Raw genomic sequence first — 27,024 nt, 5'->3', positions numbered from 1 at the left:
ACTTCCCATCACTGCTGTCTCACCCGTCCTCCTGCCAAAGCACCTCTGTACACGCATGTAAACACAAACACGCTTACGGATAATTTCCCGGCAGCAGTTGAGAAACTGTTCAGCCTTGATAAACGCTATCTCTTCCCTGAAGAAAAAAGTAAACATCAGAAAATCAATAATGTGTTTGACTAACTTCTAAACATACAGTCAAATAAAAAGCTCACAAGCACCATCACAGAAACAGAGCACTTATTCTGCATTTATGAACTTTTCTAAATTTGTGTTCCTTCTGTCTTCTCTTGTTTGGGAAAACACTTAAAATTGTGGCCATTTTGACGCAATATATTTGTGCCCAATTAAGCATACTGAACATGCACAAACACAATGACTACTACTGTGGCGAAAGTTGTGTTGAGTAACTTCCGGTTAACGTATCTGGCAGGGCTTTTGAAGTTTCACCATGTGGGAATTTTCTACAGTGGCAGTCAAATAAATGGGGTTTTTCTCGTCTGAGTTTTCATTGTCTTTTATTTAAGTCTTCAGCTTTAATGAAATACAATTAGAATCTGTGGGAACACATGTTATATTTGAACATTTTTGCACTGTGTTGTTGCAGTTTATCTATTAATGCCATGTACGAACAAGCAAAAAGCAATCAAAAACAGCCAATCTAAAGCCCATTAAAAGGAAGTGCATTTACTTCCAAGAGCTACAGTCACTATTTTTGTTATGTGCTTTACTTACTTCAACTTAAATATGTATGTTTGTAGTACATACAGATAGATAGTGCTATACACTGTATGTATTTCATCCTTTCGGACCCATCTGCCATAGTTTTGCTCTCTTCACTTTAAGCATTTTTTCCTTTCTGCTTTAAATGTAATTTCTCCTTCTTTTTCCACTTTACCATGACAGACAAAGCACACTCACTCACATGTAAGCAATAATGAGGAAATCCAGATGTATCGTTGCATTTCACTGAGAATGAAGCTGATATGCTGGATTCATTACATACAGGATGTGGTATATATAGCATCTATGACTTTCAATTCTCTGGTTGTAGAGAAGATGATTGCAAGCTAATTCATCAGCGAGTGTGATTCTGATGGAAATGTTAGTTTTTGTTTTGGACCCTTCCTGTGTTTCATTTAATGATTTAAGTATCCCATGTGTCACCCAGAGTCAGCTGAGATAGTCTGCAGCCCTACATGACCCTCTACAGGATAAAGTGGGTAAACAGCCGGGTTCTGCTCAAGGTTTTTTTTTAACTTGTTAAAAGGGTGTTTTCCTTGCCACTGTTGCCTTTGGGCTTGCTCTGGGGATCAGGCATATGGGTTCTGTAAAGCATCTTGAGACAATTTGACTGTAATTGGCGCTATATAAATAAAACTGAATGACAATGAGACATAGAAATTCAGAAAAGAATTTAGCCATGCTCTCCAAACGTTTGCAGGGCAGGTGGAAATGAAAGTATTTTCTATTTGCATTTCATACAAGTAAGTTTGATATGTTGAGGATTACATTGCAGCTCTACTTTTGCCAAGAGTTATTAAAGATGTGAAGACTGATACCGCTATTATGGTTGTACCATTAGTCCTTGACGACAGCCAGGTGACTTAGCTTAGCTGTGCATGCTGACTGGAAGTAAAAAATTTCCAGTCGTTGCTTTTCACTAACACAACCAATTGCTACACCTTTAAACAGCATGAAGTGTAACTGTATGCTCTGCATGGATATAATCATCAAAATCTTTTCGCCATTTTTTAGACAGTAATGTCATTTTTTATGCACCAATTATATTTACTAATCTGTATTGAAAATCGTATCTAAAACACTATGTCTACTTAGAAACTGAAGGTAGACAATTATCAGTTTGTCAAGTTTAAAGTCGCAGAGGGCCTTTCGTGTGAAAATTTCATAACAGTTTCCTGGGTTTGTATTTTGTTGTGCTTCAACAGGTAATTTCCTGATTTTCCTTTTCAGACAACTTTGATTTCTTGCACCTTCACTCAGCAAACATGTCCGAGAAGTATATTCAGTCTCTGAAAAGTTTTACTTCCATTACACTAGAGCTTTATCTTAAACTTTGTATCTGGGTGGCTCATTCTTATTTTCTGTTTAACTTCTGATAAGGCCAGATTCAGCCTGTATCAGCCATAGAGGGTCTTTGTTCTGCACATCAGGACTCCTGTTATTTACACATGAGCAAGGTTTGTTTTATCACTAATAATGAAAGTTTGGCTTATTTATCAGCTAATCCAGCATTGACAGATTTCTGCACCAGCACAAGGCCTTTTGTCTGTAATAATTAAACCTAACCCTTCCTATCAGACTGATTAATGGTTTGTGCTTTTCAAAGCAAACAACGCCAATCTAAATACTGCATACTGTGAGACAAAACAAAGACAAAATATAAGAAAACAAATATATTAAGTGGCAAAAACTGTTAAATGTATTTAATGTAAACAGTTTGACTGAAAACAGTGGGCAAAGGTGAAAGAAGAGGAAGAAATAGAAGCAGCTCCTTCTGATTGGCGCAGACGGGACACGTGACCAGCCTCACTTGCATATCGAACGTGCAGGTGAGCGTGGGAAGAAAATAGTTTCACAAATGCGGCCCACACGTCCACACCCGACTGCTGGATAGGGACTTAAGTCGGTTTTCCGGAGAATGTCGCTTTAAATCGGGAGTCACCGGAGTTCGTCTCACCTGGACGCTCAGTAACGGACAGGTACCTACCGGAATTTATCAAATTTCTCCTCGCTACAGAAAGCAACAGCCGGCCCAAGAGTCGAGCTACAACCCGAGCAGTTTGTGAGTGAGAGAAGCGGTTTCACCTGTCAGCGCAGAAGACTCGCCTGAACAGGAAACACACCGGTCCGACAGGTGAAGCAGGACCTGCAGCATTCCGCCCTGTGCATACCTGCATCCCCCTGTGCTAATATAGAACTCCAGCGGATGTGTTGTTCCAAGAGGAGTTAGGGGAAAATACTATATCGAAAGTACAATTTACTCGAACAAAGGGATTCTTGTTTGCATCCGGTGAGGATATTTGTGGTGAGTTTCTTAACCGTTTTTTGTTTTGTTTTGCCATTTTCTGATCTTTATGGTTCTTAAGTGGAATCCCCCACCCCCCTTCATTCATAGAGTTGGTAGACTCATTTATGCACGACCCCAGCCTACTCTGATAATTTTCCCACTTGAGGTTTAGATCAAGGTTTGGCAAAAGAGGCATGCAAGACTTACATTAGAAATTACGATTATTGAATTCATTTTAAAGCATTTCAGGGCTGCAACCAAACAGAAACTGCTTCTGTTCTCACATTTACAGTGAATTGTGTTTATAAATTAGTTTTCCTTGAGTCCAAGGTTACTTTCAGGTGTTCAACAAACAGGCTAAAACCCCCACCATGTTCAGTTCATTGTGACAGAAGCAGCAATTACTCAGATTTGAGAAGCTGAAACCTATAAACGTCTGACATTTGTGCTAAAGAAAATGATTAATTTCTAGTTTAAACGTAGTCAAATGGGTAAAAAGCCAAAATATAATCAACTATGTACTAGTAAAAAAAAATTACAGTTGTAAAACAACAAAAAATGCAGTCAAACATCAAAACTGCTCAATTTTATCCTTTGCTTTTAATTATTCCTATTTAACAGCTGCTCTTGTTTTGAATTGTTTGTTTTATTTAAAAAAACACCTACTTTAAATATTGTTTTCACCATTTAACATTGCCTTTTTAATATTTTGTTGCATTCTATGTTATCTTTATGTGCGCAGACATGTTTTATTCTCCTGCACTGTGACATTGTAAATGAGGCATTCATACCTCAGTGTACTCTTTAAGTCAAATGAATGTTTTTTGGTGTTAAAATAGTTCCAGATTAACCTTCTGGACCATTATCCGACTGATCATTTCAACTGTAATGCTTTTATTCAGTCTGCTCAGAAGTTATTTTGCTAGTTTCTTTTTTCTGCTCCAATGTCTGCTGACTTAAATTAACTAGGGATGATCGCTGGCATTTTGGTAAATGTTCAAGTAAATGCAGTGGCTCCGTACTGTAGATATACATTCAACATTTTATTGTGGCTTTCAAAAGATTTGTAACTCAGGTTTGCCATAACTTTTGAATCCATACTTTGTGGTGTTTTTGTGTCCACCTGCATTATACTGAAGGATGTCTGCAGTGTTTTACAAACTTGAAACAGCCAAATATGCTGCAGGGCAGTTTTGTTTTCTTGAGGAGGATTGTAGTGCGACTAGTCTGCAGCTAATCCGAAATGTCATCTTAACAAAGGCAGAGACATAGTTGCATAGCTCAGTATTTTAGTGGATGAGGTATGTGTCCTGGTATTCAGAGCTCTCACGGGCTTGAATGAAGCACATTTCCTCCACAGTTATGTTACGATCAGGTCACACAGATCATTCCTACTGAGGTGTTTTAAATGGAAATTAGGCCAGTTTCCAGAGTGAGCAGCTTTGTGTCGCTTTATTTCAATGTGCTTTAGCTCTTTGCATCAACATTTTTCTACATTTTCCATTTAGAAAAATAAAGTATAAACATAATTTTAGAGTTGGTTGAATAAAAGGAAATTATCACAAAGAAACTGGAAAGAAATATGATTATTTATTGCTTTGATAAATGTATCCTGATGGCTTCTGAAATAGCAATCCCAGTATTTTAGATTTTGGATCGATGTCAACTTGAGAGTTAAAGAAACTGTGCTGGAATATATTTTCGTGATGATCTGGGAAACAACAGAAACATTAATTATCAAATAGAATCCTTATCAGTAGGCTGCAATGAGTCATCGGCTGTCAAAGAAGATGCTCGCTTTTACTTTTCCATCTCATATATGTGAACATATGTACATCAGCATCTGCCTTTATGCACAAATTGTGTTGTATGAACAAAACGTTATTCGTCTTTTTTAGATGCTCCACTCCTATTTGGATCTCACTGAAGCCGTCTTGGTCCAGATGTGAGAACACAAGCCGTGCAGATCAGATCGATATTTTCTATTCCTCGGGGAGGTGAGTTCAGCCTAAACATTGGAACCGAGGGCTGAAAATTTCACTGTTTCTTTTGATATTTATTTTTTTGTTTTTATGTTGCGGTGGTATATTATGTTTCTTTGTACTCTAAAATTTGAACTAGGCTTCTTATAGTTGGGCCCCAGCCACAATTTATCCCTCCTGCTATACCTGAGTAGCAGGCAGAAGACTTTGGTTACTCTTTCTAAAATCTATAATTTCGGGGTTCTGGGGAAAGAATTATGCATTTTGCTACCAATTACTGTTCAAATGTTATTCTATTTTTCAAAATATAAACACAACTTAAACCCATGAAAATCTTCATCCGTCAGTCAGCTATGAATGGAAACTTTGTGCTTTGTTGTAGATAAAGTTCCCATTTTTCCATATTCATTCAGAATTTACTGATTCAAAGACGGTATTCTCTCCATTTTCATAATGTTTGGTACCAAATGACACATTTCTTTTCCAAAACTAACAGCACTACCAATGAAACTTCTTCTTGTAAATGTTTGATCCGAACTTATACATTTACTGCCCAGTGACAGTTTGTGTGTTTCCCTCCCCAGCCCTCTGTCACCATGGCGACGCAGGCGTTAATGGCACCTGCTGTGTCGGCGTTTGTCTCCTCTATGGTGTCTCTGCTCAGTTTGACCGTGCTGCTGCTGCTGTGTGTCATCAGGAAGAAAAGACGGATGGAGGGAACCTACAGGCCCAGTGCAGAGGAGACGAAACAGTCGAGAACAGCGGGATGTGAAAGACCCCACCTGCAGCTACCGTTGCCCAAAGAGGAGCGCCTCATTTAATCGAAGTGGCCTCGCATGCTTTCACTCCGCTGTCACCTTGTGAAGCCGTGGATTGATAAAAACTTGTTTCCTGATGTGCCGGCGCTGCTGGGGGATCATCCATGTTTGTCTTTTGCACCGGACTGATCAATTCTACCACCTGTTTCACTCCATGAAGAGAGGAACCATTTCATACTGTAAGGTTTGCTCACTGGTATTATGTAAACAAGTCACTTCTTTAATTGTGTCACATGAGGAACATGAACTGAAGTATGTTTTGTATTTGTGTGCAGGTTAGTATTTTTTCACTGTGCTGTGTGTTCTGTGTATTTATGTAAAGCTTTATCTTTTTACACTCTCTCCAACTATGAAGAATGCTGATTAAAACACTGATGACTGTGATGCACTTTTATATCAAGTTCCAAAAAGCACAATTTAATAGAAAACATAAAAAAAACTGTTTGTATGGTACACAAGGTGTTATGTGAATAAACCAACAAATGTCCACACTAAATGCAGCTGCTTTGTATTTCCCTTTGATACTTAGACATTGAGGGAGAAAAACCTTCAAAATGTTTAGTTTATTATTTATTTAGATTCTATGTGAACAGTTGCCAAAAATTGTCCTCAGAATATATCAGTTCTTGTTGGAAATCTCTCTCACACATATACATTTGTAAATACTTTTTTTAGCAGTGACAAATGGGCTTTTCAGGAGATGCATTCTTTGTTCTCACTGGCACACATCTTGTTTTATTTCAGGCATTTTTCTAACTGGCCTTAACTTTGAATGCATTTCGACGTTTTATCGGCCACGCGATATTCAGATAGACACCGAAAACTGTATAAATATCTGTAAAAAATAGCAAGTTTATCACCCGTAGAATAAGTCTAGCAATATTCTGTGTCTGTTATTGTCAAGAAATAATGTTAAGACTTAAAATAAACAGAATTGTTAAACATGAATGAGCATTGCTGGAGAACAAGTTTCTTCATTACTATGAGAAAATACTGTAGTTTGTTATGATTTAGTTGCACTGTTCTACTGCCATTAATACTCACTAGAGCACTAAATCTGGATCAAAATAGCCCCCAACAAACGCACCATTTTTCCCTGTTTGTGTAATATTCAATCAGCTCTACAGCTGTCAGCTAAAAAAGGTAATTACTAAGTCCTCATTAAATATGAAGCCATATTCTTGCAGGCTGATTTCTTATATTCATATCCTCAACAGAAACACACAGACTTGGGACAAAGAGTCTCAGATGGACAGGAGAAATACTGAGACGCACGCATCGCTTTAGTCTTTTCAAGGGATTTGTTGACAGTAACAAAAACTAGAATGCAAACCAGCCTCATCCTTTAGGCTTCGAATCTCTTCTTCAGTTCAGACACTTTGATTGCAGGGCGTTCTTCTTCCTCGGGTGCCTCCGAGCGGCTGTTGGTGTGGGACACGTCCGAGTCACACGGCGGGTGAGTCTGTGATCTCTCTCTGCTTCGAAATACGTCGACGGGTCTCCCAGGTTCGGCCAAGGCCTTGGTCCTGGTCTTCACCTGGAAGCTTTGGCCGGACGCTTGAGACTGAAAGCGCTCCACAGCAGATTGCACTTTAGGAGGAGAGCGGATCTGTCTCACCTCTTGCTCCTCTTTTCTTGTTGCCTCTTCGCTCTTTTTGTCCTGACCTGTGGGAGGTTTAAGGTCAGCAGCTAGACTCTGAGGCCCAGGAGGGACTGTAGTTTCTGGATTGGCTGTTTCCTCATGTCCTTGTTGCTCCTCTGCAGAGCTGGGATGATGGGTATTCAGTTTCATAAGTTTGTTTAAAGAGTCTCCCACCTCTTTACTTTCCTCCTCTTGGGTCTCTTCTTCTCTTGTCACAATTTTTTGCATTTCATTTGTTCCTTTTTCCGTCTCGAGTCCCACAGCCTCCTCCAACCCTTCATTCTCTTGTTTCTCAGCCATTTCACTTGCAGGGTCCTCCCCTAAACTCACTTTCCTTTCTTGATCTTTTTCTCTCTCTTCTTCTAGCTTTATTTCCTTGAAGTTGTTTTTGTCGTCTATGTCTTCTTGGTTCCCATTTATTGCTACCTTCACGTCTTCCCGTTCCTCTCCGTCCTGCCTCTGCCCCTTTTCTTGCTCTTCCTTTTCACATGCTGTCAGCAGACTCTCCGTCCCTTCTTCCTCTGGTACGCTGGTGTCCAGGCACAGCCAGTCAGAGTCCTCTGTCAGGTCTGACAATTCCTCCGTTGTTTCCAGATTCCAGCTGTGCAGGCTTTCACTGCCGCTCATAGACAGAGACAGGCTTTCCTGGCTGGGGTTGACAGGACCATACTGGAACAACAGACACAGATTAAAAACTGCATTTATATGTACATGCCTGTGTGTGTGTGTGTGTGTGTGTGTGTGTTTGTGTTAATTCCTCTTACCTTCATGATAAAGTCATGGCTGTCCGGTCCAAACAGATCCAGGCTACGAGTGCCGTACAGCAGGCCACGCTCATGTGAACTCCTGGAGCTGAGTGTGTCAAAGATCTCCCCAAGAAGATCCATCTCCTCCGGGTCACACAGCAGGGAATCTTCCCCTTCTTCCTCATCCTTCAGGAGCTCAGAGTCATCCTCGGCCACAGGACCAGACACAGCTCTGACACCAAACAAACGACAACCAAAATAGCACAAGCAAGAAATATAAAACACGTTAAATATTCTTATCATTTTCTTTGTCTTACAAACACAGATGGAACAAGCGTGCAGATTCTTTCAATAAGTGGAAGGTGCAGTTTAAATATATTCCTCGGCAAGTACAAGTTCTGCATTCTCGGGAAGAGTATTTTAGTCTTATTACCAAATGCACTAGAAATATAAAAGATAAAAGCACTAATTATGCAGCATAACTCAGTATATTTAAAATACTTTAAATTCCAAAGTATAAAGAAGCTGAAATAAATAGGATAGTACGGGAACGATTTAGAATGTCTGGCTGTTTGATTTATGCTTAAAAGTTTCATTTGCTAGATGCTTGTTTTGTGTAATTTGGGCTATAGGCCACATTTTTCACTAGCATGCAAATGTAAGGGAAAAAAATCTTAATGCACACTGAACCTATAATTCCTTTATGGTGCACCAGTGGCTGGTTAATCTAAAGTTTGATGATGGTTTATTTTGGACACATAGCTACAACACATAATTTATTTATCAGAATACTCCCCATGTGTTGTAAATTGTCATTTTGATCATAAAGAATTTGTTGAAAATCAAAAAAATCTTTTACAAAAATATTCAGACCCTTAATTCAGTATTTTATAGTCACCCCTGTGTTGCCTTTCCTGTATGCTTCAGGTCATTATTATTATATGTAGAATTAAAGGTGAAGCCCCAACCAAGTCACTGGTCACTTAAGAGCACTTCCAGAGCATGATGCTTCCACCACCATGCCTCACAGTAGGTGCTTTTAGTTGATGTGAAGTAATGAGCAGCCATCAGACCCAAACATTTTTTCCCCACGTTTCCCTAAGTCCTTGAAGTGACAAACTCCAAATGGGCTGTCATGATTCTTTAACTTAGAGAGGCTTCCATCTAGCTATATATAAGCCATAGCAGCTTGTTAGAAAAAGTGCTGTTGAGATGGTCTTCCTTGCAGTAAGTTCTACCAACTCTGCAGAGGAAGTCTGAGGCTCAGTTAGCGCTAAACTCTTGGTCACTTGCTGGTTTACCCATTCAGGCTAGACAACCAATTCTAGAAGGAGCTCATGTTAATTTTTTTTTTTTTACAATTGTTGAAGTCTTGGTGCTCCTCAAAGCTTTCCAAATGCTTATATGCTCTTGCCCCGATGTCTGCACTGACTTCCATGGAGTTCATGCTTTGGTTTTTGTCCTGACACTTTGAACGGAAGAAGCTTCTATTTAATGCTTTTCTAAACTATTTACTGGTACAAGCGATTCAGTTAGCCACTGGTGGACTCTAATCAGGTTCTAGATTCTAATTCTAATCTAGATTCTCACTGATAAACTGGATAGAATGCTTCTGAAATTTTTTTTTGGAGGGTCTCAATACTTTTGGAAATGAAAGATTTTGATTTATAATTTTTTTTATAGCTGAGAGGTAGAAATGGCAATTTTATCCATTTAAAATGAAATCTACAGTACGAATGGTTTACAAAAAGTGAAGAGGTCAGAATAGTATCTTAATCTACTGTTTCTATTTGTTTCAAAATCAAATCACTATAAATAAGTAGCAGGTGACTGTAGGATAAAAAAAATGTAAAAAAGAACTTGATGCCCATCAGAAATATTGTGTTCAAGTATTGACTAGCACAAAATAAGATACTCAAGTGGAGCACAAGTACGTCAAAGTGTACTAAAGTAAAGTACTTGAGTGAATGTACTTAGTAACTTTCCATCACTGCTCACCCGTCCCATGTATCTCCAGTGTCCCTCATGTTGTCCTTGTCTCTGGGAGTCTGTTTGTGAACAGGTCGACGTGGACGTGACTGACATTAGGCAGCGCAGTAACAAAGCAAAAGTACAGCAACACAATATTCCAACAAAAAGTGTGACAAATATTTTCAAAGATGCACAATGAAGTAATAGAAATGAAGCGATAAAAGATGCACGAGGGCACAAAGAAGCAGCAATAGACAGCAGAGCAGGCAGATAGGCTGTGATGAGTATATATGTTGATTGATTGTTCAGTTAAACAAGATTTAAATGAATGAGATTTGCATGAAAATGAAAAGTTGGATCTTACCTTTCCAAAGTGCTGTGTGATTGGGAGCCGACTCTGCAAGCAGTCAGATTGGACACGGCGGTGTGTTATTGATCCACCTCTCTGAAGCTTGTGTTCTTCATTGTGGAGCTGTATTTCACACAAGGAGGAGGTATGAAAACCACAGCAGAGCTTGTTTTAAGCAAAGCATGTACCCACATAAACACAAACCCACCTTCTGCATCAGCAGGTTTTTCAAACCAGACTTGGCGAGACCTTTGGCCTAGTAGAGAATGAAAAACAGATCAGTCACCAAATTTCACCTGTGCAACAAAACCTTCTCCTTCTTAGAGCTAAAAGCCTGAACTCACCCTCATGTTTGCTTTAGACTTCATGTTGAGGATGAGAGCTCCTCCCCCTTTCTGTTATAAGAACAAACACTTCTGTGTTGCATTTTTTTTAACCAATAATCAAATAATGTTTCATAAAAGATTTAAGAGACCTACCTTTAAATTACCAACTAACTGTTGATATGATTTGCCTCTTCCTACAAAAACACAGAAATACAAATGAAAGAAGTCATGTGATGCAAACAACTGTACGCACAGGAATACAGATACACACCTGCTGTTGTTTCACATTTTATTATCTCCTCCTCAAAGAGATCATCTGGTTCCTTCCCTTTGTTCAGAATATCCAGGCGACTATCAATAAACTGTCAAAACCAAACAACAACAAATATTAGTTACGTTTTGAGTCATTTCACACACAAAAAAATCTCACACATTCACAGACTAACTCAAGCAATATACAATTATATGGCTTTTATTTTGCAAACGATCTAAATACCAGGTCTGAAATAACAACCAGACCAGCAGCATTCCTACTCTATTAAATTATGAGTCTGCATAGTCCAGCAGAGGGCACTGCTTACCTGTTTGAAGAACTGTAAATGAATGGCACTCTGTAGGAACTGCTTCATGCTGGGAGACTTGTGATCTAAAAACAGTGTCTCACAGAAGCAGATTTCACCCTCCTGCAATGAGAAATAAACAGAGAACACAACAGGCTCAGCAAAAGAACAACAAATACCAAAAGCAGACACAGGTTTCGATCAAACAGACATGTAAAGCTGCAGCTTAAAAATGCAAACAGCACCTTAAATGACTGAAATAATGAGGATTTAGAACAAGAATTCTTTCATCTTTTTTAATGCATGCAAAATAGCAAATAATGCCTTTAACTTTTAATGATCTAGTCCACTGTTTTCATTAGCTATTTTTAACAGAATAAGTCCTTTCATGAGTGACAGACCTTTTGACCTTGCAGTGCATCCCTGTAGCCTCCAAACAGCAGAGCCTGAGCTTTGAGGAAGGCCAGAGAGACACCACAGCCGGGTGACACCGCTTGGCGTTTCAAACACACCTTCAGCTCGGACATCTGGACACACATTTACATTCATATCTGTGACAGTGCTACTGTACTGCTCCTGCTGCTCAGTAATAATAGGTTTAACAACACCGTGCAATCAAGAGAAGATAAGTGCATAAGGTGGTACAGGGAAACGTTTTGTCTTTGTTTTGGTGAGTACTGCGGATGAAAATGTGGGAAAAGGAGGTTAGTAAAAGTTACTGTATTCATATCAGTGACACTACAGAGTGCAAAAACCATTACAGAAACTCTAGAATGTAGCAGGGTCTAAATTTGGTTCCTCTGTGGCAGTTATTGCCCTCAAAACGTCCCAGCTTAGGAGTCATACTTTGTGATTCCCAGGAACTACCAGGCAGAGCAGATCAGGACAGATTTCAAGCTACTGTGTACAGAAATTATTCAAACAATACACCATTGAGTAAAATTGGTCTTATATTACTTTTTGCAATCCAAAGGTACCTTTACCCCCATTTCAGCTAATTAGATTAGTTTATGTGGTTCCATCAGTCATCATAACACTGAGACCCCTGTAATTAACAAACATCATCCAATTCTGCGACTCATTTCTGTAGGGAAATAACAAATTTTTGTTGCTTTGAAAACAAAGTAACAAAGCGCTAAGTGGGGAACAACAAAGAATTTAATGTATAATCACACAAACCCACACAAGGAGTATTTATTACCACATCTGAAGGTATCTTCTTAAGGTCGTCAAACGGGGTTTCAAGCATGTTTGTATCCACATTCAGAATTACAACTTCCTCCAACCCACGACTCCTCACCTTCTGTCAGACAGACACAGAGATGCAGCTCAGTGAGAAGTCAGAAGCTGGCAGATCTATAGCTTTTATAGATTTTGAGTGAGTTCATCATATTAGCAGTTTACCTCAGACAAACTGGTGTGAACCCCTATTAGGTAAGGCATAGGTGCACTGCAACCATATAAACAAGTGAGAATCTGTTAGTGAATAGATAGATAGATTTATCTGACTGTTTTTAAAATTAAGGTTGAGACCCGACATTAATGTATATTCCAAACATTTAACTATTTTTTATTTTAATATTAAAGTTTAGACTCTATAGTATTATATGTAACACAGATTTGTTACATATTTGAAGCTCACCAGCAGTAGTCCAGTAGGTGGGGTGGTAGGACAGGTATGAAGATGTGTTGCCAGTACATGGGGTATAACACAGCACTGAGCGCATGCACACAAGATGTCAGCTACACATGGAAAATGAAGAAGAGCTTCAAAACACAATACACACAAGGCTGTCTGTGTGGTTTGACATAGGCCACATATGAATTTAAAATAGCACAGTGCAGGCTATTTTGGCTGCAGTGTGTTTCCAAGTAGTTGCAGTCGATGGTTTTCGTCATTCTTGTGGTGAGGTGAATGTTAATGAGTAGGAGGTGCTGTTAGGTATGTGACAGTTTCTCAAAGGAGGTTTACAGAGAATGGACAAGCTGTAAATGTCAGACAGTAAAAATAGAACAACTAAAGTGTGCGTCTTACAGTGCTGAGCTTGCTGGCAAAGATGAGGATGCGTCTCTCAAACAGCAGGCTGGCGTAGAGCTGAAGCAGGTTTCCCACATCTACTGCCACAATCAGCTCGGTCAGGTTCCTCTGGTAAACCCACAGAGATACGCAAACATCCGTTTGAATGGGAAAAGGGTTTGTGTTCAAATAATCCACCTGTTTTGTAGAAGATATAAGGTACGAATCCTAACTTTAGATTAATCTAACTTACTCACATTTTCAGGGATGGAAGGGAGACTTCGGGGGTCTGGAGCAATGAAATATGGAATCTGGTCAAAACAAAGAGATTGAATATTATCGAGAATGTGGCAGGAAGTTCATTTTAAGTGTTTTCGCCTTCAGCAACATTGACGGATTAGTATCTTCAACCATACATGTATGCACTGAAGGTTGCAGGGTTTTAATTATAGATTTCATTCCAAAATTCTCTGCCATTACACGCAAACTAGCTGTGTAAGCTAAACTCTTTGCATAATACAGCCTTAAAAATTGCAATACTTCATGAATTCTAACCTCAGTTTTGATATGCTTCAGTACCAATTTAATGCATGTATGCACTAAGGAGCAGAGTCCGCTATTCCTCACTGCACTGAAATGTCCTTTTCACTATTTACGCTGCATCAAAACTGCATTAAAAAGTTACTTCTAATGCAATTCCTGCTGTTACTATGATAACCACAGGTGTTACCACTTAAGTCAGGACTTAAATGCTATGGATTGCAATTAGATTTTCACTCTACAGAACTGTGTTGGATGAGCAACTGTCTCTTTTAGGTCACTGATTACTTATTTTGGAATGAAACTCTCTTTCAAATACAAAAATCCACAACCAGCTGTAGCTTTGTGTCACATGGCGGCATTTCTTTAAGGACAAAACATCTGTTATAGGGTCAGCAAAATCTGGTTTATTCGTGAGTCGCGGGTAGCTAAATTCAATTGCACCAAATGCCAAAACAAGTGTCAAATGTTAGTGCCGCTTTGGTTTAAACACTTAAATAATTAGAAGGGTGAGTGACAAAGTTTTAGTCCACACACATCAGCTTTAGCCACCAAGCACACATAGCTGAGGTTTTCCAGCAGGAGTTAGTCTGTATCTGCTCGACTGTGGATCCAGACCACGTGAACCCCTGTGGGACTCACCCCCTCTTGTCCCTCTGGGTGTCCAACAGGATGGGACACCTCTGTGCTGACCAGCAGCTGCTCTCCCTCAGAAAAAACACACAACAACTCTAACCACTGACAGAGAACAGCCGCAAAGACTCCTGGCTCTCTTTGTCTAATGTGAGATTTACCATCTGCAGAGTGACCGATCCAGCTGCCAGCGGTAGGGGCTGTTTGTAGAGTGCAGCCAGGAGCGCTTTCATCTCATTGGTCTGTTGAAGAAATGATGCGTTAATATTCATACGAGGATGACTGGAGGAGCATAAAGATTGCGCACAAGCACCTCACCTGCCCCTTTGAGAGGTAATCAGCCAAGCTGTTGAGGAGTTTGTAGAACACTTCGAACCATGGAAGATAACTGTGGTGAAATTATTTGGAGATGCATGAAAGTAAGGTTAACAAAGTAGAGGCATGGTGTCAGAATTAATCTGTCTCTCACATCCACAGTTATACCTGAGGATGCAGAGGCAGGTATGGGTGCTGTTGGTGAGACGACAGAAGCCAAAGCGCTGGCATCCCTCCAGGTCAGTCAGAACAAAAGTAAAGTGCTGCACGGCCACTCCATCCCTCACCCTGAGCAGCAGATAAGTAAGACATGAGCGAAAAACAACCAGGTTCCAAATGTACCCTGGAGTAGACCGAACAGTTGATACTCACCTTTGAATGTCATACGGGAAGCAGAATCTGGGTAATGTTTGACAGGACTCCTAGAAAGTGGGAGAGAATTTTTGGTGCAAAATAAAAACTGAAAACTGACCAAATAACAGGAGTGTAAAGCCATGATACAGGCTCTGGGAGGCTTTAATTAGCTCCCACAGAAGTTTTGAAGATGCACAAAAATGCTTAGATTTGTTTGTTTTTTACGTATAATTTTGTAGGATTTTCACCTTCATTTTAAATTTTGTTGGGTAAATCGTGTAATATCTAATATTGCTGGGCATTAACCTCAACATTTGTCTGATAAAGCTGTATAATATATATTATTGTAAGGCCTTAATATTAACATTACATTAGGACAAGTAAATGTGTGTAATATGTAATATTGTAGACTTTAACCCAAAGTTTTAAAATTAGACAGCTAAACCTGCATATTATAAACCTTATATGGTCCTAACCTTAATGTTTCATGTAATAAGAAACATCAAATGTCAAATCTGTGTTATGTATAATAGTATAGATTATATAGAAATATGTCTTACATATATTATTGTAGGATCTTAACTTTGATGTTAACATTAGTCAGGCACATTTGTATGATATATTATATTGTAGGGCATTAACATTCATATTAAAATACAAGTGAATGTAGGCCAAAACCCTAATACTTAACCCTCCTGTTGTCCTCATTTACGGGCACCAAAAAATATTGTTTCCTTGTCTGTAAAAAAAAAATCCAAAAATTCAGCAGAAAAATTCCCCAAAATTTTTTGAAAATTTGCAAAACATTCAGGAAGAAAATTCCAATAATTCCTTCACTGGATTTTTGCTGACCTTTTTTGTGAATGTTCTTAAGAAAAATTTTTAACATTTCTTTTTTTTTTCAGCAAAAAATATTCAAAAATTTCCCAAAAATGTTGAAAATGTGGACATCGGAAGTTTCACTGTAAAATATAGATTTTTTTCCCCACATTTTTAAACTTTAAAACGGGTCAATTTTGACCTGCAGGACAACACAAGGGTTAAATATGACAGGTTAATTTGAAATGCATATGATAATGTGAGGCTTTGATCTTAATATATAAATTAGTCAGGTAAATCTGTAACATATATAACATTGGAAGATCAGAAGCTTAATATTTGAACATGTTTGTAACTTTAAATGTTGTTTCTCTATTTGAAGATACTAATGTCTGTTTTTTTAAACCATGCTACACAAATCATGGTCATTTGACTTGTTAAGTCAATTGATATTTGTCTATTGCACCATATACAAAGTACTGAACTACTGAGGTAATCACTGTGGCTATAAACAAGTTGCTATGATCATTTTCAAAGGACAGCATATCCACAAACATCTCAGTTCATGTTTCCAGCAGAAGGAGACATGGGTGGCTACCTCATCGCTGAAGTCCTCTGGAAACTGAAACAGTAGTCCAGGATCTGTGACATTAAAAAGAATGAATGAGCCAACAGGCAATTACCAAATAAAAAACAATGTCTACTTTAGAAGCACTAAGCCTACACTGTGACAGAGCATTTAAAGTGTATTGAAATGCATAAAAATATATAATAGCAACACGCTGCTAAAAAGGTTTAAATTAGATGCATGATTTTTTTTCACCAACAAGCTTTTAGCGTTTGAGTCCATCGGCTGCTCAGTCAGAGAGATTATTACCATAGCATGTTCCCGTCTGGTTTATGTGTCAGTAGACTGGCTGTGTGGTTTTTCTGATCAAGTGACAGGAAGCAAGAGCAACTCTCAGCAGAGTAGAAACACCTTTATATATACTAAGTCTGACATCTTGTCATTTTGCCACCTGTGATCTGACTTTTGCTGATCATGTTTGGAGCCCATTTCAAACGCTAGCCGCATCAGTGGAGTGTGAAGTGAAGGAAACTGATGAGAAAATGGATGGAGTCGCAACAAAATAGTGAAGAAACTATTTTAATCAGTTTCTCTGTTGTTGACAAATGTCTCTGTACAGCTAAGTTGACAAACTTATTGGAATGCAGCTTTGCATATGCTGTGTGGACTAGGTGTGCTGCAGCCTCACCTTTGTCTCTGGCTACAGGACAAGTTGCTTCAAAGAACCAGTAGAAGGTTCGCTCAGGGTTTTGTCTGACAGGAAAGAGATTCACGTCATTGATATGAGATTATACTTAAAATGTGTCAGCTACCAAACATGGAAACATCGAGACAGTAAAGCTGCCAAGACGTGATACTTGAATTATTATATATGGGTAAAAACACAACTGAAAACAAAAAACTGATCTACCAAAGACAGGTAGTTGATTCTATAAAAAGAGTTAGGTGTGATTACATCAAAAAAAATTCAGAAGCTGGTCATTTGCATGTAAGATAAAGGAACACTTTGTTTTGAACAAAAACAGGCCTACTTATAACTGTATAGAAAATGACACAGGGCAACACGGTTGCTGCAAGGAACTTCCTGTGCAGTTGCAAGAGGAAGTAATAAAAACCACAAGAACAGACTGACAGGCAAAGTGATGATGACTGAACTCAACAAACAAAAAAAGACAATATAAACCTACTTCAGTCTGGAGCCCATGGTGTCTGAATGTGACTGTGTCCATGTGTTTGTCCGGGAGGAGAGAGATCTTCAGCAGGTGTTAGATGATGGTCATACCTCTGATGTAGCGAAGCTTTAACTGAACGCAGTCTGAACAATCAGCGCCGGAGTGACAGAACACTTCCTGATCTATGTCATTATGAGCATTGAGTCAGTGTGTGGATGACGTCTGTTATAAGACCACCTCTCAGAACAGTCAGCATTCACGTTCACTTCTCTTAACTTTCAAGCGCTTTTCTTCCTGTTTCTCTGTTTCAGTCTCATTTAAACACATGCAGCAGAAGATAGCTTTTAATTCGAAATCACACATCCTGTGTATCTGTGTCAGAAGCTAAAGAATCATCTAGTTATAGAAGTTGCACTTCTGCTTAGTGACCTCAGAGAGATTTCACCTAAAAAAAATCCCCTTTCCTCCACCTTCATTTTCCGTTTTCATATTAGCCTCTCTATATAAACGGTTAGAACAGCTGCGTAATAACCTATTATGTAGAGAGGAACTGCTATTAATAAGCACATCCATAAGACAAGTGCAGTTCATGCAGTATTATTCCTTTAGTAGAGTGGAGCGGCGACTGAGGATCTGTTTATCGCCTGGTTTATATAGAGGAATGCTTTTGTTTGAACCTACATGTTGCCTACATGTAAAGCTGGCTGGTTATAGCACAAATAAACTATTTTACTACAAACAAAACCCTGTATGCATAATTGTATGCTTATGTGTGCATGCCTGCAGGTATGCACTCTTTGTTGTGTGGTCTGTAACCTGCAACAAGCTGCTCCAAATGAACTGCCTTAAGTGGAATTAATAAAGTCGTTTGAATTGATTTAAACTGAACTGTCTTCAGGATTCATGCCATAACACAGCAATTCTGCTATGAGTCTCACAGTACAAAACTAGAAAAGCACTCAGAGAGTGCAGACCTCCGCCAATGATAGACAGGAAAACAGGAAACCCATGCAGTAAAGGATCATGAGCTGGAATCACACCTGCGTCTCTGACACAGTTCTGTTTACTAATCAACTTCTTAACCAGTTGAGCTCTCTGGACACCTTGCTCCAATTTGTTGGATGGCATACTAACCTATGATGTTTTTGTCATATTTTGGACCACATACTTAAACATACTAAAAAATTCAAAATGATCCAGAATCCAGGATCCTTTCCGGATTGCCACCAAAATTAAGTCAGCTCTTCCTCTTACCATAGTCTACATCCCCTCAAAATTTCATGTCAATCTGCCCAGGTGTTTTTGAGCTATCTTGCTAACAGACAGCCAGACGGACAGAAAGACAGACAGACGGACACACAAACGCTGAGTGTCACATAACCTCCTTGGCAGAGGTAAAAAATAAAGAGGGGGAAAAAACACCTTGCTCAGAGGCACCAAACTCACAAACCCATACTGCCTCCTTGTGGTGTTGAAGCCAAACTGCTAAATCTGTAGACGGTGCAGGTCTCCATTTTGGTTTGCTTCATATTGTGACATCCAGAGTAAACCTTGAAGTCGAATTCAGCATCCTTTAAGTGCTCTTTATATCACAGAAAAGTAGTGTATTTTTGTTACCATGCATCAGCAATACTTAGAGAGAGTCTTTTATCTTATTTTGTTTTCCATCAGTTTAAAATGTTTTTAAATCCAAATAAAACAGATTATGCAAAACAATAATCAAACACCCAAAAGGATATTTTTTCCAACAAATTTATTTCAGTCAGTGCCAAATTAGACAAGTGATAAAATCTGCATGAATTGAATACTTGGCCCAGGTATGGAACTGCTTATCCGATGGTGATTAATGAACATTAACAAAAAGCTACAGACAAAAGACCACGAGCACAGCGGTGTTAGCTACCTCTAAGAGCACTGACATGGGAGGGTCGGTTTAGTGCTTGGAGTGTGAATCCTACTCTGGCCGGAAAGGGGACTGTCAAGAGAAAAAAAGAAGAGAGAGAAAAGAGAAATAAAGGGCAAACGAAGAGGAAAGGAATATAAGAGAAGAGGGAAGGGGCAGTGGTGTTAAAAAAAATCAGAGGCAGAGAGCAGAGTAGGGGTGAAATAAGTGGATGGATGGAGATGTGACGATGAGAAATGATGAGTGATTTTAGCCTCAGGCCACCTCTTCCTCGCCCTCCTCTTCGAACTCTCCCTCCTCGGCCGTGGCGTCCTGGTACTGCTGGTACTCGGACACCAAGTCGTTCATGTTGCTCTCCGCCTCGGTGAACTCCATCTCATCCATGCCCTCTCCGGTGTACCAGTGGAGGAAGGCCTTGCGGCGGAACATGGCGGTGAACTGCTCGGAGATGCGCTTGAACAGCTCCTGGATGGCCGTGCTGTTGCCAATGAACGTGGCGGCCATCTTGAGCCCACGAGGCGGGATGTCGCACACGGCCGTCTTGACGTTGTTGGGGATCCACTCCACGAAGTAGCTGCTGTTCTTGTTCTGCACGTTCAGCATCTGCTCGTCCACCTCCTTCATGGACATGCGGCCGCGGAACACGGCGGCCACGGTCAGGTAGCGTCCGTGGCGAGGGTCACAGGCAGCCATCATGTTCTTGGCGTCGAACATCTGCTGAGTGAGTTCGGGCACAGAGAGGGCTCTGTATTGCTGGCTGCCCCGGCTGGTGAGCGGAGCGAAGCCGGGCATGAAGAAGTGCAGACGGGGGAAGGGGACCATGTTGACGGCCAGTTTGCGGAGGTCGGCGTTGAGCTGACCTGGGAAGCGCAGACAAGTTGTCACACCGCTCATGGTGGCGGAAACCAGGTGGTTGAGGTCGCCGTAAGTGGGTGTGGTCAGTTTAAGAGTGCGGAAGCAGATGTCATACAGGGCCTCGTTGTCGATGCAGTAAGTCTCGTCTGTGTTCTCAACCAGCTGGTGGACGGACAGAGTGGCGTTGTAGGGCTCCACCACCGTGTCTGACACCTGGAAGAAGAAAAATCAAGTGAAAAAAGAATCCAGAGTATTAAAAAAAAAACACCAAAAAGCAGAGCGATGTGACTAAGGTACCTTAGGAGAGGGCACCACACTGAAGGTGTTCATGATACGGTCAGGGTACTCCTCACGGATCTTGCTGATGAGCAGAGTTCCCATACCGGAGCCGGTGCCTCCTCCCAGGGAGTGTGTCAGCTGGAAACCCTGAAGACAGTCGCAGCTCTCAGCCTCCTTCCTCACCACATCCAGGACTGAGTCGACCAGCTCGGCTCCTTCTGTGTAGTGACCCTTTGCCCAGTTGTTACCTGCTCCACTCTGACCTGGAAGGAAAGAGTTATTTATAGTTAGCTGTGCTACGGATTCTTCGGCAAAAGATGAGGACTCTTCGAATATTTAGCCATGTGCATCCTGTCATCAAGTCTTAGTTTGTCATTTAAACCAAAATAACAGTTAACATCTCTATATGAGCTACATAAATGAACATGATCCATGTCACGGTCCACCTCATTAACAGTTGGTTACATGATGCTGCTATAACAGCAGAGTACACCAAACGTGCATCTGTAGTCTTCAAACATTGCCTTGAGTTGAAGCAAGTGAAAAACAACAAAATTAGCAGAAGGTTCATAAGCCAGTTTAAATGTTTGCTTCCTTATTCTGCAACAGAATGAAAAAGTCTCAAAACCTGCATAAAGTTATTTTGTTCTTGATGATGTAAGTTGCTAGTTTTTAGCAACCATATTTGTTTGTGATTTCTGTGCGTGCGTGCGTGCGTGCGTGCGTGCGTGCGTGCGTGCGTGCGTGCGTGCGTGCGTGCGTGCGTGCGTGCGTGCGTGCGTGTGTTGCTGACATACCAAAGACAAAGTTGTCTGGTCTGAAGATCTGTCCGAAGGGGCCGGAGCGGACGGAGTCCATGGTGCCTGGCTCCAGATCTACTAAAATGGCCCTTGGTACGTACTTTCCACCTGGAACACAAATGTATGCGTCAAAATTTCTGATTCAGAGAGGATAATACAGATCATTAGCACTCCAAGCCAGATATCACTGATGTGGTATCTGGCTGTGTTTTAAAAGTCCTGACCTGAAGCCTCATTGTAGTAGACATTGATTCTGTCCAGCTGCAAGTCGCTGTCTCCATGGTAGGTTCCTGTTGGGTCGATGCCGTGCTCATCACTGATCACCTCCCAGAACTACAGACAGATTAGAGGGTGACATCAGAGACAGTGAGACCAGTTAATAAAAGCATGCATAAGATAGTGTCAGTTTAACTACTGACATTTTAATGTCTCAACTCGTGCTTAATGGAAACAGCCTGCATCAATATTATATAAAAGCCTTTTACATTCTGTTCTGCTTGCACCATAAGGCTGAAACAATCAATTAGTTGATTGACAAAACATTACTGCACATTAAATGTAATGACATAATAACAATGTCAGTCATTTCTAAAGCAAATATGCTAAATATTAGCAGTTTACGTGAGATTCGCTGCGTTTTTCTGTTCACCTTTTAGGTTCTAAAAAACTGCATAACAAAACAAGCAATGGACATTTTCACAATATCAGGAAGATGAAAAGAAACAACAGACTAATTAATTGTATTAAATGAGCTTGTCAGCTGCATCCTCAGAATATTATGTACAACATTTTTTGAGCTCACCACCTCAAATCACCTCTGGTTCACTGAGGCCCTTAAAGGAAGAATGAATGAGGCTAATGTCACGTCTACTGTCTCATGTAGGGATAGTGAGATAAAACAAAATAAGACAAAATCTTATCAGTCCCAGAGTGGTGGTACAAAAATGTAGGTGCATACTGGAAAAATAAAAAATAAACCTACATATACAAATACGCATAAGTACTCTTGATATTGCGCAGATTTGCCTATATGCAGAGATTCAGATTTTGCACAGATTCCTTTGAATATAGACAATAATGATATTGCACAGTTATTCTACAGGTAGAAAAAACATTGGATTATTCCATGAGTAGAAAATACAGATATCAGTATTTAAAAGGGTTTTAAAAAGGCAAAAGAATCTTAAGTATTATGATCAACTAGATGGATTATATTATTATAAGTATGATCGTGGGTATGTTGCCTGCGTTCCAGTGCATTAAGTGTCTGAGCCACACCCCTCTCTCTCTCTCTCTCTCACACACACACACACACACACACACACACACACACACACACACACACACATGTCGTCAGTTAATCCTTCATTTCTTAGGAAAACATCTTGAATTTGACACTCGTCGCTCTGGTCCACACACACTGGCACCATCTCATCCACACCGTGCTGCAGTGACAGTGTGGGATCAGTAGTTCATTTCAGGGCGTCATGCTGTGACAGCAGCGGGGATGTCTCCTGTTGCCACCGCCCATCCTGAAGGATGCTTTTGTACGGCTTTCCACGACACTCTTACACAACACACTGCACACACACACACGCACCACATTGACCTATTTTCCTGAATGACAGCATGATCTCTCACCGGCAGCAAGGACGAATTTGCCTAAGTTACATAAATTCTCTGCTGTTAACAGGTACAGAAAACACCGGGAGGCTATATGTCTGTCTGTCTGTCTGTCTGTCTGTCTGTCTCCATACCTTCGCTCCAATCTGGTTCCCGCACTGCCCGGCCTGCAGGTGCACGATCTCACGCATGTTGTCGCTGCGGTTTTGTCACGGAGATTTGCTGAAGCTGAAGTTGGACGACGGGGCTCCGGTGTCTGCGCTGCTCGGTCCTGGGCCCTCCCGGCTCAGTCGACAGTCTGTCTGAATGGCGGATGGAAAACTGTGGCTGTGAAGCTCTCTGCTGTCTCGCCCTTCCCCTCCGTCCGCGGCTGCGCCGTTCCTCCCGGTGCTGCAGCATGACGTCATCTCCATGGCAACGCTGAACCGGGCACGGCCGGAACAGTCGGCCTGCCGGGGCCTGTTGGAAGAGACGCCGGGTTTTGCTGTTGGACTGATTATAACTGTGTGAACAAGGCCGAGATAAAGTTTGTTCTCTACCTCTTCAAAGACAAAGTCCTTGTGCGGAGTCTGGGTTCGCTGTCTGCCATCATTTAATTCAAATGCTTAGAATGAAATGAAATCAGTGCGTTTGTTAAACTTTCTAGGGGAATATGGGAGGTATGGACCTTGTGTTAGTGTTTGGGTGGAAGCTTTAGTTAGTCATTTCCTGGATAATAAGAAATCAAGTGCAGAGAAACTACAGCTCTGGAATTTGCACGAATCACATGAAACCAGCATGAGAGTCAGCACCTCCATGAGGGTGCCTCTGGTTGTGGGATGAGTATTTTAGGATCTTGCCTGTGTAGATTCTCAGTAATCCAGGCCAGGGTAATCCCAGGAGCTTTAGTAGAAAGTAACTGGACTTCTCTTTGAGTTTCTTCAAAAAAAAATCTAAAAGATGTTCAAGTTCCACAACCAGGCAGGCTTTGAGAAAATTGCCCAGAAGATTCATTACTATGGACCTCTCTCTTAGGTTCTTGAAAGAACTTAAAACCTACTGAAGCTCCTAGGATTTGGGGATATTGTTCAAGAAAATGGAGCATGAAATGGACAGACAGATTGGTGAAGCATCAGCAGTGATGCAGCCAGTGCCAGACTGTCTCCATTTACCAGTCGACATTCCTCTTCTGTCAAAACCTGAACAGCAAATGACTTGCACTTTAGCAGTAGTTTTCTATTTACACATCAGACAAACTCCTATTGCTTTCTGATGCCTAAAGCCAAAGCATTTATACATGGTTAACAAGTTCAGACTCAAACACAGTCAGTATTTTTCCTACATTTTACTGCTTCCCTGATCTCATATAAGGCCATATTCTTCACCACTTGACTGTACAGACCAAGAGTGATGGTGGTTAAACAACAGTCTACACAGTACAGTGTATGTCATTTTAAGCCCAAAGAACAGAAAAAACAGAACAAAACAACCAGCACACCTACCCCACCACACTGAAGCTTAGATTTTCTGTACGTACAAACACCACAATGTTAAACTGTCTAATTTTTTTGTTTCATCACCAGTTAGCCAAGACAAGAGTGACAGTAAAAGTGATACTGAAGCTTTAAATGTAAATTTTTCAGAGTGCTCTAGCTGCTGAGATAAGGGTTTGTCCAGTATTCTGAACCCTGAATATGATGATTATACGTGCAAACACATAACTGTGTGTGTAAACATGCACAGTGTTGACTTGTGATTTTTTTTAACTTCCAATCAGAAAATGACAGGAAGTACATTTGGAACTAAAACTTTTTGAGCATCTCAGAGTTAACAGCCTGAATTCCTATTGAAGGGATCAGACTGATGGATTTGGATGTGATGGCTAACTTTAACACCATAGTGGTGATAATGGTGATTTATGCAATATGTCACACTACAGCCTTGTTTCAAGACTTTTCCGTACACACACTCGTCATACAATGAAGCCTTAAAGACATTAACTGAATTTAAGTCCAATGGCTTGAACTCAAAGGAATTAAAAATTAGATACACAATATATCCCATTTGTGCCGCACAAGTCGTGTGCTTTTCCTTAGTGTAGGCTGCTCCGTTCCAACCCCACAGTCTTTGGAATAGCATCACCATCTTCCAGGCATGATAACCAGATCTTCCTACTGGAATTCTGAATGAATGGCTGGTTTTATTCCATTGGGAATCAAGGGAAAGGAAGATCTGGCTGGCTCTACAAGCAGCCAAAAAAGGCACTGCAGCTGGTCAATGTTCACGACCGTCCTATATTCCTTACCTCTGATTGGTTTCCTTGTCTCATCCAGTTGTACCGTCCTCTACCTCCTCTTCTTCCCCTTCATAATTTTCTGCCTCATTATTGTTCATGCCATATCTGGGATATCTCTCCTTTCTTGGTCCTTCCTGGTGTTATACTTCATCCTGTTGTATGTTCTCTTTGTTATATGGGTACTCTCCTTGCTCTTCTACATGCCGGCTATGTCCTCCTGGGCCTCATCTTCCTCCTGGTACTGGTCATCCAGTACTGTCGTGTTTGTGAAACCAGTTTGAGACTTTAGCTCTGTGTCATGCTGAATACGAAAGCAGCCAAAAGAAGACAGTGAATTCTGGCCATAAAGAAACATAGCCAGCAACATTATTCAGACAGGCTGTGGAATTCAAACTACAATTGGTTGATACTGAGGGGATCGATGAGTGCCACAGAAACATTCTCCACAGCATTACACCACCACCACCCTCCACCTGGACTGCTGACACAAGGCAGGTTTGATCCATGGATTCCTGCTTTTGAGGCCAAATTCTGAGTTTGCCATCTGCAGACTCACTAGCAAACAAGATTTCTCAGTCCAGATTACGTTTTTGACTCTTCAACTATCCAGCCTGGTGAAATGTGCCCACTTCAGACTCACATTTTGGTCCTTGGCAGACATGATTAAACCCAACGTGGCCTTCTGCTGCTGTAGCTCATCTGCCTTGAAGCGGGATGTTAGACATTTCTCTGCTCATCACATAGTTACTGTAGTCTTTTTGTTCTCTCCAACCAGTCTGGTCTTTCTGGTCTGACCAATCTCATCAAAAGGTGTTGATGGATGTTTGTTTTTTGTTCTTCATGCCATTCTGAATTAACTGAGACAGTGAAAATCTCAAGACATGAGCAATGTTGGAAATACTAAAATCAGCCTGTCTGGTACTAACAGTCACACCACAGTAAAAGTCACTGAGATTGCATTTTTTTTTCCAACTCTCGTGTTTGATGTGAACATTAACTGACACTCCTGACCTATGTCTACATGATATTATGCACCGCTGGCACACGACTGACTGATTGGGTATTAGACATTTTCAGTGGCAGGAGTTTTGACTTGTTACAACAGGCAAAGCAGTGGAGTATTAGTGATGGTGGCATTTCTCTAAAGGGAGTTTGTTTTTCCATGTATTGTTTTTGCATGCTAGTTCATAATATCGTGCTGACTTGTATGATATTCTGAACTGCTGGCACTAAGACTGATTGGGTAACAGACATTTTCCATGGCAGGCATTTTGACTTGTTACAACAGGCAAAGGAATGGCGTATTATTCATGATGGTGTTTCTCTTAAGGGAGTGTTTTTTTCGTTTATTGTTTTTGCATGCTAGTTCATTGTGGTCGTTATGTCTTTGGCATCTGTGCAGGTCCTCCAGATACAGGAGCTTAAAACTGGATTCTATTCAATGTC

General features: G+C 40.6%; 2 protein-coding genes and 1 long non-coding RNA gene across 7 annotated transcripts in view; 1 reads left to right on the top strand and 2 right to left on the bottom strand.

Moving 5' to 3' along the window:
• The first annotated feature begins 2,557 nt into the window (after positions 1-2,557).
• Positions 2,558-6,327, top strand: LOC110961155 (uncharacterized). Its single transcript, XR_002596350.2, has 3 exons — positions 2,558-3,049; positions 4,930-5,028; positions 5,711-6,327. It is a non-coding gene; the product is annotated as an uncharacterized LOC110961155 (long non-coding RNA).
• A 48-nt stretch (positions 6,328-6,375) lies between these two features.
• Positions 6,376-27,024, bottom strand: part of dennd1c (DENN domain containing 1C) — a 34,283-nt gene continuing 13,634 nt past the window's right edge. Inside the window, exons 2-24 of one of the 5 annotated variants that reach the window (XM_051945585.1) lie at positions 17,859-18,817; positions 17,360-17,424; positions 16,702-16,745; positions 15,303-15,352; positions 15,099-15,218; positions 14,934-15,003; positions 14,777-14,857; positions 14,625-14,690; positions 13,700-13,753; positions 13,461-13,571; positions 13,068-13,168; positions 12,830-12,875; positions 12,627-12,728; positions 11,827-11,952; positions 11,447-11,548; positions 11,137-11,227; positions 11,019-11,059; positions 10,884-10,934; positions 10,748-10,795; positions 10,555-10,662; positions 10,218-10,297; positions 8,238-8,451; positions 6,376-8,142 (exon numbers count right to left, since the gene is read on the bottom strand). In XM_051945585.1, coding sequence (XP_051801545.1) covers positions 7,177-8,142; positions 8,238-8,451; positions 10,218-10,297; positions 10,555-10,662; positions 10,748-10,795; positions 10,884-10,934; positions 11,019-11,059; positions 11,137-11,227; positions 11,447-11,548; positions 11,827-11,952; positions 12,627-12,728; positions 12,830-12,875; positions 13,068-13,168; positions 13,461-13,571; positions 13,700-13,753; positions 14,625-14,690; positions 14,777-14,857; positions 14,934-15,003; positions 15,099-15,218; positions 15,303-15,352; positions 16,702-16,745; positions 17,360-17,424; positions 17,859-17,875 — 2,754 coding nt within the window. In that variant the 5' untranslated portion in view covers positions 17,876-18,817 and the 3' untranslated portion in view covers positions 6,376-7,176. Of the gene's footprint in view, positions 8,143-8,237; positions 8,452-10,217; positions 10,298-10,554; positions 10,663-10,747; positions 10,796-10,883; positions 10,935-11,018; positions 11,060-11,136; positions 11,228-11,446; positions 11,549-11,826; positions 11,953-12,626; positions 12,729-12,829; positions 12,876-13,067; positions 13,169-13,460; positions 13,572-13,699; positions 13,754-14,624; positions 14,691-14,776; positions 14,858-14,933; positions 15,004-15,098; positions 15,219-15,302; positions 15,353-16,701; positions 16,746-17,359; positions 17,425-17,858; positions 19,467-27,024 lie in introns of those variants that run through there. The other 4 variants (XM_022208645.2, XM_022208635.2, XM_022208654.2 and 1 more) reach the window with 4 other exon arrangements.
• Positions 19,580-23,679, bottom strand: LOC110961121 (tubulin beta-4B chain-like). The gene is made up of 5 exons (XM_022208617.2): positions 23,438-23,679; positions 21,905-22,013; positions 21,678-21,788; positions 20,899-21,143; positions 19,580-20,814 (listed from the first exon to the last, which is right to left on the bottom strand). The coding sequence occupies exons 1-5, from the start codon at positions 23,492-23,494 to the stop codon at positions 20,002-20,004; spliced, it is 1,335 nt and encodes a 444-aa protein (XP_022064309.1). The 5' UTR covers positions 23,495-23,679; the 3' UTR covers positions 19,580-20,001.

This window comes from Acanthochromis polyacanthus, chromosome 3 (assembly GCF_021347895.1).
Source record: "Acanthochromis polyacanthus isolate Apoly-LR-REF ecotype Palm Island chromosome 3, KAUST_Apoly_ChrSc, whole genome shotgun sequence".
In the NCBI taxonomy this organism is placed as follows: domain Eukaryota; kingdom Metazoa; phylum Chordata; class Actinopteri; family Pomacentridae; genus Acanthochromis; species Acanthochromis polyacanthus.
The sequence above is the reverse complement of the archived record's forward strand: the minus strand, read 5'-3'. Positions and strand labels throughout refer to the sequence as shown.

Bases quoted from the DNA above. Each gene is read 5' to 3' on its own strand.
- LOC110961121 (XM_022208617.2), bottom strand. From the start codon at position 23,494: ATGCGTGAGATCGTGCACCTGCAGGCCGGGCAGTGCGGGAACCAGATT. The intron at 21,789-21,904 runs GTCAGGACTTTT...TTTGTGTTCCAG, and splicing joins CTACTACAATGAGGCTTCAG to GTGGAAAGTACGTACCAAGG. The intron at 20,815-20,898 runs GTACCTTAGTCA...TTCTTCTTCCAG, and splicing joins GTGTGGTGCCCTCTCCTAAG to GTGTCAGACACGGTGGTGGA.